This window comes from Rhagoletis pomonella, unplaced genomic scaffold, assembly GCF_013731165.1.
Source record: "Rhagoletis pomonella isolate Grant_MI unplaced genomic scaffold, Rhpom_1.0 Rhpom_scaffold_00004, whole genome shotgun sequence".
NCBI classification, from domain to species: domain Eukaryota; kingdom Metazoa; phylum Arthropoda; class Insecta; order Diptera; family Tephritidae; genus Rhagoletis; species Rhagoletis pomonella.
In genome coordinates, this window is record NW_023458558.1 from 69,598,159 (window position 1) to 69,611,665 (window position 13,507).

The window sequence follows — 13,507 nt, forward strand, 5'->3', positions numbered from 1 at the left end:
AAAAGTCTTCTGAGAAAATCATCAATATCGGTATCTCTCATACCGCTGATTGTTCATATACTCACTTTTGCGAAATAAATCTTCCATATAATTAGCTAAATATACATAAAATGTTCTCAGTGAAAATCAATTTAGTATAATGTCTAGCTCTCAAACAACCGATTAAAAATACAGCAAAAATAATGTGATGGAAATATATTGTAAAATAAATATAATTTAACGCGACAAAATTTAAAAGCTCTTACAGCTCATAGTTCCATAGTCTGCGGTATTCTCCATCTCCTACAGCAATGGACAGTGCTAGGATTTTCTTCCAAATAAAAAAATTTTCAAGCATACTTTATTTGGAAGAAAATTCACTACATCGTCATCACAAAAAAAAAAAACATACTAAAAAAAAGTTATAACACCTTCGTGCACAAGTGCGCTCGGGTATAATACACAAATTCCTAGCGTCTTGAAACGTGCACTTTTTCCTACTAAAATTTAATGGGCTATAAAAAATTTTTAGAAAGAGTTTAAAACTGTTGGGTGCAATGGGTAAAGTTCATAGAATTTTTATAATTTGTGTAGGAAGTTTGAGATGTGGATTTATATGGTGCTATTTACGCGATGTGCTAAACTTTTAAAAAAATATTATAGACATTAAAAAAGCAAACACAAAACTGGTCAAAATGTTACTTAACTTGATCAGCTAGCCACTTTTACTTTAAGCTATATTAACATATATAAAATGTATTTACGCGTACAAAGAAGGTGATAAGATCAAATGTTAAATAGTGTGAATAATAATATGACCCTTAGACTTATATCAACAAAAAATTAAGAACTTCCCTTTTAAACTTTATCATGAAAGTCTACAAAATGTTACTAGCGTTTAAGGTAAGGTGTATGTACTCGTAACCACTAACTAAATATACATGTAGTCCACATCCACATATATGTGTATATATGTATAATATACTTTGTATTTGGATACAGACATATTAAAAATTTTAAATTTGTATTGAATGCATTATCTACTGTATCCCACTGCCACTAAAGTCCTCTTTAATATTGTTTTTTTTCCATCCTTAGCAATTTGTAGTCTATCCATCAATTATTATCGAACTTCACCCATCATCGTCATTGTAACTATAATTATAAAATATCTTATAATACATTGCACAGTTTCTCGTTACCAATCTCTTACATTTATTTTTATAAAAATATGTGCTCTAAACGTTTCTCATCCTCTACAATTCACAAACTAACCTCCTCCTATCTAACTTTCATATTAAGACTCATTTCAAGATTAACCATATCAGTAACCCACTCCTATAAAAACAATAATTTGACCACAAAAACCGCTTCCTAAACTTCGTATGATGAGTTAGCATTCCATTGCACAAACGAAAATAGCTTTCATTATAATTACCATAACCACAAATGTAGAGTTAGTAAATTCACCATCTTTCCATCTTTAACTCCTCATAACCTTTTACCGCTAAAAACTATTTCTCACATTCGTAATTTCTTATAAAGTAGTGTTCTCACCTCATAATAATCATTCATTTAGTATACATCCCAGTGAAATTCGAACATCAATTACAACAATAACATTAGAACGAACACATTTAGAATTCAAAAATGAAAAAAAATATTTAAAAAATAATACATATAATGTTTGTGCAAAAATTGACTAGTTTGTTTATTGTTGTCTTTGTATTGTGTTGTATTTTTCAGGACGGTCAGCGTGGTCATTTAGAGGGTCTTGCATCAGTGTATTGTGAATTGTTAATGGCTCCCTTTGGGGATATTTTAAGTGCTTTAGAAAACGCTCGGCAAGCGGCGTGGGCGGAACGAAGTCCCATGAATCCGGCCGGTGGCAGTGGGAGTAGCGGTAGTGGCAGTGGCGTGAGTGGCATAGGTGGCCCCAGCGTCAGCACACACCACCGGCATCACGGTCATCGAGGCCATTCGAGCCAAGGTGGCCTACCAAATAGTCATAGTCAGCCAATTTATGTGCCAGGAAAATATTCGGTATGTATACTACCTAGAATAGTGATGAAGTAGCATTTTAATTAGGTGACACATTTCCTTAGTTAATGATTTGCATATATTCGTACATACATACGTACATACGTAAGTGTTCCATAATGAAATTTGAATGAATTGGTTAAAAAATGATACAGGGCATGTATATTAAACTTTTGATTTTCGATATTTGAAAAAAAAGTTGTGCCACACTCATCTAACCGATTCTACCTTATCTCTGAACTTCCAAACAAATGTAGAAAATATGGAAACTCAGCTTAAAGGCTCGGTAGCGTAAGAAAATGAATAATAAAAAAAACATTTGAGTCAAAATTTATTGAATCATCAAATGTGTATCTAATAATAAACTGTGCAACAAAATGAGGCAAATAAAAAAGGCACGAATGCAGTATGGCAATTATCAAAGAGGAAGAACTTCAGAATATCAGACCATCTGCCTTTTGCCCATAAACTTCACAATATTTTTCACAGTGTATTGAAGTTTTCCTAAATTGGTCTCAAATTGATCTTGAACATTTGAAAAAATCTCGTGTAAAATTACATTTAGGGGTCTATAGTAGATATAAATTATATATTATCTATAATTAAATATATTCAGAAACCTTGTATATCTAAGATGGCCTCCGCTACAAAATGGCGGTTTACATAAATCTTCACAACTCTCTCAATTTGGGTATCAAATGAAAGATGGTGGTCACCACAAATACTGAAAAAACTTGACAAGTGGAACACAGTGAATTTTAAAAACCTAACTGTGGACCGAAAAGAAAAAAAAAAACAAAAATTAGCCCAAAAATTCGTCCCCCTGATAACTGGGCTCAGATATTTTGCGAGTTGTAGACGTTATGGTGATCCAACCTTCCCCATATTTTATATTTAGGTTTTCCTAACAAAAAAAAAAAAAATTTATGGAAATCGGATCAAATTTAATGTTTCCGTCCACAAGATTGGAAGGCGTGGCAATTATCAAATCTTTACCATATTTCGAAATTGCCTATTCTAAAGAAAGATTAGAGCACATGTCAAGTCGTCGCCTGGGCAAAAGATTGTCGTAAGCGCCATTTTGACGATTTTTAGTTCTAGATGCAGTTATATATTTTGAAATAAGGTTTTTCGATTGGTGTTATCAGTTTTTAGATATCTCCTTTAGTTTCCGATATATCGACTCGAATTTTTTCGATAATTTAGTAAAAATTTAGTTAGTGATGCAGTCATATTAAACTAATCAATATCTTAGAAATGGTGTTCTCCATTTTTGTACATCTCCTTTTATTTCCGAGATATTGAGTAAAAAGTGACGTAAATTTAGTAGGCATTTTTATCACATTTCATCGTATTTCATACAAAGTGGCTGCCAAATTGTAGACAAATGGCGCTTTCGACAAAATTTTACTAAAGAAAATCCTTCACAAACTCAAAACTAATTAACAATAAACGTTAAAAATTAAATAAGAAAATCTATATTCGCGTTTTTGAGAAATTGTATTCCAAACTTCAATCGCGATTTCACACAACCTACCGAAATCAACATATGACAATCTTTTACCCAAGCGACGGAGTGGCAGCGAAGTCCGTGCACGTTAACTATTATTTGCGCCTGGCTCCATATAAGCGACACACTGTGCATCACGTAGTGGTAAACGAGAAGAATCAGTTAAAACCGTTTAATATATTTTTAAGATGCGAAATAACTTAGGAACTTCATACTATGTTCTTCCTACTTTCTTTATGACTTATCAAAAAAATGTCTTTTGAAAAATGCAGTGTAAAAGCCAGATTAATTCATAAAGAACAACGTCAAAACAAACGAAATATTACTTGCTACTTTTTATTTCTTTTTAAGGAGTTAAAACCTGATTATGACAACCAACCTAAGTTAACTTAACGGAACTTAGAACTTAGAAAATCAAAATGAAACTGATTTCGAAGTGGCATTTAGTTACGTTCAAATTCGGCTGTTCAATTATAAGCGTCATTCATTTAAGAGAATTTTTAAGTGAAAGCCTGTAATTTACGTAATCAGACCATTATACTCTATCCAGAATTACAGCGGACGACGGTAAAGCGCTCGGCGGTAAGTGAATAGCTGTTCAATCGCGGTAGTGAAATCCGTCCGCGTAAACACAATTGCGGCGGATGACGGCTTCCGTCAGCTGTCATTTTAATTTGGAAATTACCACTAAAATTGAAACCTTTTTCGTTACGTGCTTATTGTTTCTGGAAATAAAAATGGATGCAAACATTGGCACACTTGTGAAAACAATAAAAATTATCATAACCAAAACTCAACTAACATTGTGCCACCCCCGCTGGACGGGGGGTAACAGAAGTAAATTTAAATCAACCGAAAAACGTCGGCGGTAGAACCGCAGTCGCTGCAATTATGTGCCATTCCATATGACTTTGTAGGTTTTAATTTTGACAGCGGTTAACCGTCGTCCGCTGCAATTCTGGATAGAGCATTAGATAAAAATAATAATATAGTCGTTCAAAAAAAATGTGTTCATTTTTACTAATTAAGTAGGGTTGGTTCCAAGAGCGATTTTTTTTTAGTATATATGTATTTAAAAATTTATATGTATCTGCTTGTTTGGATAGGCGCTATTTTACTGGTGGCGGGCTACCATCCAGAAGTTAAAATGGAATCGAATTAGGCGATGGGAATGGCTTACCCCCTTTCGCTTCAAGAAGGCATTATTTTAACAAGGCCATGTCATTGGCGGTAAGCCCTTACCCGCAGCAATACCTTCGAACGAAGAGATAAACAGAATCCAGAGAAACGAACAAAGAATGCCTTTACAGAGAAATTACTGTAGAAAGCCTAGATAGGTACATACTTATGTATGTACGTATATTAAATTGAAAACCGAAAATACAGATTAAAAGATTAAAATTTTTATAAATTAGTTTTTATACATACATATATACATATGTATGTCTTTAGGTATTTAGATCTTACTTAAAAATCGATATGTAATTAAACTTAAAATTGTACTTCCTCACTCATGTACTTCACTTGATTGGCTGATTTCAACTTCGCTGTAAATTTAACAAAGCAAAATATGATTTTTATGCGATGGAATTTTCCACAGAAAGTAACGGTAGAAAAGAATTTTTGGCTATTAATTCTATTTTTCAGCTGACTATGGTGAAACATTCTACTCTGCATTCCCCGTAATGAATCAAAGCAGCGAAATTAATAAAATATTGTAGAACATTCTGCTATGCATTACCGACAATGCCTAAAAGAAGCGAACAAATTAGAAGACATTATAAGGCAATGCGTTCTAGAACACATTACCACCAACAGCGATTACCCATTTTTTGTGGGGCAGGAAAGGCACTTAGAACCGTTATTTACATTCACTAAGCTCGAAGTGCAGATTTTTATATATGTTTTACAGAATATTGTTACCGGGATTGATTCAATATTGCCAGCAGTGATCGGACTTCTACCACATTGTGGTAGATCTGCCACTTTTTTGAGCATCTACCACATCTACCACACAAGGTCTGAAATCTACCACATGTTCGCGTTTTTGAGTAGTTTTATTTTTGCTCGACATAATTTTCTTTATTTTAAGAGCAAAAATTGTCCAACACTAAACACTAACAACAGGCAGAATGGGAGGATAAAATAAACCGTAAAATAGTAAATTTTCTCAATATTAAATTGTTTGACAGGAAACGTGGTTTTATTGTGTTAAATTGCAGAATATATGATTTATAAAAAAGAATTAATAGCGAAAATGTTAAAAAGACGGCGATTTTTGTGAACGCATTAGCAAATTGAAGTACATCTAAGGTTTCTGAGGCGTTGTTTACTTTTATTTGAGAATTGCCAAAATCGGCAAATCCCAAGTAGCGGTTTCTGATTCTGCCACATTTGTTTGCTACATCGTGATGTGATAAAAAAGAAAAGCTGGCAGCACTCCGCAAGGTTGCAGAAATCTTTCAAAATATGTGCGAAAAAATCTGGAAAGAACTGCTTTATACTGTCAAGCAAAAAAAATTGCCAAAACTCAACGCAATTTCAAGCAACTTGAATCTTGCACTTTTTTATACTAAAATTGATTTTTTTTTAGATTCTAATTAAAATGTTTGCAATTTAAGTGAAACCTTTCAGATTTTTTTTTTAATTTTTGTACAAATTTTGATCCAAAACCTGAGATCTACCACATTTTTTTCCAGATTCTACCACACAAAATTTTTTAAGTCCGATCACGGATTGCCAGACACTTTTTGTTGGCACCAGAAGTTCAAAAGATTTTTGCATAAAATAATGTTACATATCCATTCGTTTGGTCAAATTTAGGGCCGTTTATTCAATGTCCGATTAACACAAACCAGAGGTAAATGCTCCGGTTAAAAACGATTGCTGATTTATCTACCACATGTTATATGCATGATGTTGAAAATGTCAATAATGATGTTTAACTGGGAGGTAGTGATAACTAAATACTGAACAAATGGCCCTTAAAAGTAGAACAATAACTATTGATTATGCAAACTTTTACGACTCTGGCGAAAATTATCGCAATTTAAAAATTTCTGGCCATATTCAATATTGGGTTTTAGCAATATTCTATAACACTTACATAAAACACCAGTACTCCGATGTTAGCAAAGTTGAGTAAAGTTTTTTACGTACCTTTCCTACCTCCGACCTGTAGAAGGGCCGCCTACCCAGGTAAGCGGTTACATATATAATTTCAAATATACAGCCATATGAAAAATAACATTGTACGACAATTCAAACTTATCCGCAGTAGCTCGTGTTTTTATTGTATGGCCTACTAAAGTTGTCATGTCTCGGCCTAAGTAATAATAATAATAATAATAGATTGGCGCTTACACATATGTTAGTGTTTGGCCGAGCTTCTCCTCCGCTTTGTGGCGTGCGCCTTGATGTTGTCACACAAAGAGGAGGGACCTAAAGTTTTACGCCGACTCCGAACGGTGATTGTATTTTAATGAGAGGCTGTTTTTCATGGCAGAAATATAAACGGAGGTTTGCCATTGCCTGCCGACGGACGACCGCCGTTTAGAAAAAACCTTTTTTCTATATTTTTTGCGATGTTGCTTTGACCAGGGTTTGAACCCGGGTGCTGCGGAGTGGAAGCGCGCACTGCGTACCACTACACCACAGCGGCCTAAGTAGCTTACAAAAAAGTCGAGAAAACGGTTAAAATCAATGCTTCTTGTGGAGTTTCTTGAAGTAAGGGTCAAAATAACCCCTTCAGGCTGGATCTAATGGGTTAAAATGTTCTACGAAAATATTTCCCATGCAATTTTTCTATAAAAGTGAAATACTTGGGCATCACTTTGACATAAAACTAACCTGGAAACGCAACGTTGAGGAGTGGGCCAGAAAGGCGGTTACCGCAGAGAGGGCCTGTAAAACGACCTAGTCAAGAAATGGTGTCTCAAACTTCCCACAGTACACTGTCTAATTATATGCCGTTTGGTGGACATAACTGATTACGTAGGCCACTAATTCTAGACTTATCAAGATCCAAAGTGCGGCATACAAGCTAAAGACCTACGAACCTTACTTAACTTCCTGCCCGCGGACCTTTGTGAAAAGTTCAGACAAGCTGTAATGTTATAAAATACCACACCAGTCTTCAACAATTAACTGCCCCAAACATTCGTGCTCTTCGGACTACACTACACCGCCTCACAAATTCTCTACACATACTCCCTAAAACAACGATGGGGAAGATGATTATGTCTTGGATCTACAAGATAACTCTACAAGCATATCGATGGCTGAGTGGAAGATCGACCTATCTCGGCAGCCAGTTCGAAAACGCCCTATCTCAGAAAACTTTTCAAGAACGCCCTACTTCAGAATTTGATTGAAAATCGCCCTATTTCAGAATTTTATTAGAAAACACGCAATCTCATAATTTGGTTGAATAACGCCCCATCTCAAATGAAAATACATTGAAAATAAGCTGAGATAGGGTGTTCTTCAACCAAATTCGGAAATACGGCGTTTTTCAATCAAATTCTGAAGTAGGCCGTTCTTGAGATGTTTTCTGAGATAGGGCGTTTTCGAACTGGCTTCCGAGATAGGTCGATTTTCCACTCAGCTATCGATATACAAACTACATCTAAAAGTAGGAAGAGGGACGCTCGAAAAACCTCTCACTAAATCATTGTTGCCATACCACTGCAGCGTTTTCCAAGCAGCTATAAAAGAGGCTGAACTTTGGGTTACCCTATCCTCCCTTAACCTGCCTTCCGCAACGATCTATTCTGATAGTTAAGCAGCTATCGGGTCTCTGTACTGATGTGAAAGTCTCAATAATGGCTGCAGAATGCAGGAAAATTCTTAATTAGTAATTTTGCTACGGATGTACTTCAGGTGCCATGCCATAGAGACATGAGGGCACACCTCTATCGTTATGCAAATAATGACTTAAATAACACTGTTCGAAAAGGCAAATGGTTGACAGAATCCACTTGGACCTGATAAGAGATGGTCCCACACATTCATTCGTCTGGAACGTCCTCTACTCAGGCAAGTTACGGACTTATAAACGGCCACTGACATGCTATTAAGACGGCTCTACCGGCCAATGACACCTACTGCAGTTGCCGTGATGAGGATGATATTGAATCAATAAAGTACATTATCTTTCCCTTCCCTAGAAGAGACTCATTTTAACATTAATTCCATGACTGTCTCGCGGACCCAAGTGGTACAGGGGCTCATGATTTTTTTTATTAATATAAAAATTTGGTTATAGTTCTAGGCCAGCGGACGAACCGGTATCTCAACTAGCCAAACTTCAGCCTGGCTTAAACATGATGCCGCTTTCAAACAACGAATGATCTCTTTCATAATAAAAATATGGCGGAGATTTGCCGCTATCTTTAATATGCCTCGGTTGAAAGAATACTCCAAATTTATAACTCAAGGCTTTAGTTTGAACTTTCTACGTATTGAAAAGTCCATTGTGGTGTATTCATTCCATTCCAATTTATTAGATACTAAGTATGGTTATTCGGTTTCCTTAGTTTAAAATTACGTTTTTTACATACTTACAACGAAAGTGGTTTAATTTTTGTCTTCGAAAATTCACTTAAGACAAATTCATAATCAATTTTTACATAAATAAATGTAAAATTAACTGAAGGATAACACTTGCGTACATATGTGCATATGAAGGTATTGATATATGCATGTATATTCAGAAGTAAGGAATTCCATGAATTAAAAACAATTGCTTTGTGTTGACACGTCCTTGAGGATTAAATGAAAGTCAAGGAACAAAAATTGTATGTATGTGTGTGGTTACTTGCTTTCAAACCGCTACGAAGACCGAACTTGAAGAGTTAACCAAACGCTTACATTAAATATATTTTTGCTTCTTGCAATATATGTATGTATGGGGGATAAGTATGTTTTTACATCTAACTCAATTCGAATGAATTGCTGTCGGCATTTTGCTTTTTTCACTTCCTTCCCTTCACCTTATTTTTGTACCACCACTGTGTATTTTCCAGTTTATCTTTAAATCTACTGAAAGCCACAACTGTGTGTTTGTGGTCCCCAAGCAATCCATTCCTCAATCCAAATTTAGACGTACAGTACAAATTTATTGCAGTAAGCTGTGAGGAGGCTCGCAACGTGTATTATATCTGTGTGCACTTGTATTCGTAAATGCTTACATACAGTGGCGGTCAAAAGACGATTAATGGTGTTTCGTTTTTAATATTCACAATGTTTTTCAAGCTCAAGTTGGTTGATATTTTTTTAATAAAAAATGGTTCATGCTTTAACAAAAACCGTATAAATCACACACAATTTTTATCTAAATCTCGAGTTTTTAACCAGAATTTTTACAAATATTTTGGGGATGCAGTTACCAGGCTTATAAAATTTGCTCTGACGGCATTTGCGTTTTTTTTTTTCATAAAAATTGCGAAATTTAGGAAAACTGGCGTTGACTAATATTCTTCCACAAGAAACTCATGTTTACGTGGAAGAAAGTGCAAAACGCCGTCAACAAAAAAAAAAAACTATATTACAAATCAATGCGATTATTTAGCCGCTCAAAACTTGCACTTATTTCTTTAAATTTTATAAGACTGTTAACTGTATACCTAAAAAATTTATAAAAATTCTGGCTCAAAAGCTTGAAATTTAGATAAAAATTTGTGGACTTTTTCTAAATTCTGCATAAAGTTTGAAATTGTGATGCGCAGGGAACGGATTTTTAGGACCTAAAAACCTATAAAAAAGGCAAAATAAAATAACGAAATAGGCTGGAAAAGGCAAAATAAAATAGCGAAAAAGGCAGGAAAAGGCACTAGGTGTTGCAAAAAAGGCAAAACAAAATAGCGAAAAAGGCAGGAAAAGGCACTAGGTATTGCAAAAAAAGCAAAATAAGGCACTAAAAAGACAGAAAATACGAAGAACAATCAAAAAATACATTTATTTTAGAAAAAGATAAAAACTATGAACTATGTAGTTTCATTATATGAAAAATTTGTACTTTGAATCTTTGACTATTTTATCCATTCGGGTTTTTTAACTCATAAAACTTTAATCTGTATAGTTGTAGTAACATTGAACCACAAGATGCATTTTGCAGTTTTCTGGCAGCATTTTCATTCGATTTTCGCGAAGAAAAGCTTTGAATATACTAAATGTGTGCTCGACGTAAGTTGATACAAGTGGAGCCCAATTTAAATATGGAACGTTTGAAACGTTCATATTATCAGGAATAAGGGCGTTTTCCTCGCCCTTTACAATTTTATTCACACCCCTGATTGTCTCCAAGCCTACGTTAGCTGAGAAAACGGATTTGAATGTTTCCAATTCAAATTCGGCAAGAGGTCCCTGCACTTCTATAAGGCAGAAAAAAGCAGATATCTTAAAAAAGGCAAAAAAAAAGGCAAATATCTTAAAAAAGGCAAAAAAAGGCAACATAAAATGTGTATATATGGAATCAGGGAAAGCTAAATCGTGGACATTCTTAATCAAATATACTTGATCTCTTTAGCAGAAAAAAAGGCAATTTCCATAAAATCCGTTCCCTGGTGATGTGTATGGTTTTAGTTAAAGCATGAATATTTTTATAAAAATATATCAAAAAAATTTGCGCTTGAAAAACTTTGTAAGTAGTAGAAACGAAACACAATTCATCCATTTTTGACCGCCACTTTACATACATGTATGTACTTCTTTTTAGCAGTTTTATTTATATGCCAAATGTGATTTTATCACTTTGTTTGGCCAAATTAATCTGATTTGAATAAACATGTATGTGTGTTTGTACCTAAATAACATCAAAATAATTTTGTGGTATTTCTGAGTTATTTTCTTCATAGAATTTTTGCTTTTATTCTCCTCTCATTTTCATTGGCCGGAGAATGTGTTGAGTATTCTTGCAATCAGTGAGGGTGCTAAAGGCAAATTCAGGTATTTGGGTTTGTTATTTTCCGACCAATGTTAACTCTGTTTGATAAGCATTCCTTATAGCCTTCCTTATTAATATTCTTATATTTTCGCTCCTTACTTTTTTCTTTTAAATGTTGTTCTTACTTGTGTTGCCTTGCTCTAAATTTTCTAGATTTTTTTTTATTTTTACTAACATCAACTCTCGAAGGTGTTAATCCGTTTTAGCGTAAAAGTTGCCAAGCACTTGGCAGCATGAAAGCTTCTCAAATTACTTTTCGACCATGTTTACGGCCATCCAATAGAAGTTCAGCAGTTCACAAGTATTTTGCGCCGAGCAACTAAGAAAATATTTATACTCTTTGTTTGTCATTCCAGTTTCTTTTTTCGTTCTCATTTATTTTATTGCCACTTTCTAGCGGTTGTTACAAGTTTCAAGCTCGCCTTACCCTCCTCTACCAAATTGAACTTTGTTTTCGTTCTTGATTGTAGCAGCTTAAATTGTGGCTGCAATAGTAATTTACAATTTAATTTACTATGTTTTCCTTGCATAAATATTCATACATATATGTATACATACATATGTATTACAAATATGCATACAAGTGTACTTGTCTAAATAAAATAGCCAATCTTGTTTTATTTTGGCTTTCTTCCGTCTTTATTGCAGCCTTCGAGTTGTCTGTCGGACAAGGAGGAGGACGAGATCTACGGGTTCGGTTACGGTGTATTTGCGCCGCGTGTTGCACGTGGCGGCCTCACCCAGCAGCAGCATTTACTGCAACAACATACGTTGCAGCAACAACAACAGGCCCAAGCACAACAACAGCAACAGCAATTACCATTAGTGCCAGGTAGCCAACAACATTTGCAACAGCAGCAACATCAGGCGCTGCAAACTCATCAAACTCTCCCGCCAAACGTAGCACACTTGAATTTTCTGCAGCAAAAGTAAGTCGTCACATATTTCTTGTTTCTACTTTCGCTTACACTTTGATCAACACCTAACCATTTGTAATCTCTTATTTATAATTACAGTTGCTTAAGTCCAAGATCAGCGTATTTCTACGAATTTCCACCTAATGCAGGTAAGTCCGCGAATGACTAAAAGCATTCGGTTCATAAGTGATATAAGTAAATATACTGTGATTTGTAGGAAATAAAAATGAGTCTAAAATATGTAATTGGAAAAACTTGCGTAAGCAGATAGAGAGTATGCAATATTTTCCGAATAAAGGAAAGCGATAAGCGATATCAATGTAGGTTATGTTAGGTTGGAATGATATCCAGGAAGTCGGCATACGGCATGACGCAAGAAAAAAAGTTGTTCTGAATAGCTTTTCAAAAGCTCTAGAGTTCTTGAAAAGGAAAAAAGGTTCTGCCAGATTCACGTAGCATACGATATGTAGCAAATAAAAACCTGCTTTGAGTAGCTTTTCAATAGTTCCAGAGTTCTTGAAAATTAAAAAATAAATTATGCAAAATTACGTAAAAATATTTTTTCAAATGGTCGAAAAAGTTGATTGTTAAAAAAAAAATATAAACTGTTCTGAAAAAAAAATCTAATAGTTAACTGTATGAAAAACATAAAAACTAAAACTTTTTAGTAGCTTTTTAATATTTCTAGAGTTCTGGAAAAAGTAAATTCTGCACATTACGCCAAAAAAAAACTTTTTTTTAAGTCGAAAAAGATAAATTAAAAAAAAAATACTGTCAAGAGTAGCCTTTCAATAGTTTTAGAGTTCCTGGAAAGGAAAAAACTGCAAACTTACACACAAAAAAAACAATTTTTAAAACAGAGGAAATAGTTAAGTTACAAAAAAAGTTTTAATTCTTTTTTGTAGTTAATACTTTTCGACTTTTTCAGAACTTTTTACCTTTACAGGAACTCTAAAACTAACGCATTAAAATGGGAAAATTTTTGAAACATTTTTTTTTTGTCAAAATATTCAGAACTTTTTTTTCGTTTTCAAGAAATCTAGAGCTGCTGAAAAGCTACTCAGGACAGCTCTTTTCTGTCTTTTTGCATTTTACAGACGTGTTGGAATAGTTGAA

At 34.3% G+C, this 13,507-nt stretch overlaps 1 protein-coding gene across 1 annotated transcript in view; it reads left to right on the forward strand.

Annotated features, from left to right (window-relative positions):
- Positions 1–1,713: 1,713 nt before the first annotated feature.
- The window catches only part of LOC118738306 (myb-like protein Q), a 56,524-nt gene continuing 44,730 nt past the window's right edge, over positions 1,714–13,507 (forward strand). The window contains exons 1-3 of the mRNA XM_036469229.1: positions 1,714–2,022; positions 12,123–12,403; positions 12,491–12,540. Coding sequence (XP_036325122.1) covers positions 1,780–2,022; positions 12,123–12,403; positions 12,491–12,540 — 574 coding nt within the window. The 5' untranslated portion in view covers positions 1,714–1,779. The remainder of the gene's footprint in view (positions 2,023–12,122; positions 12,404–12,490; positions 12,541–13,507) is intronic.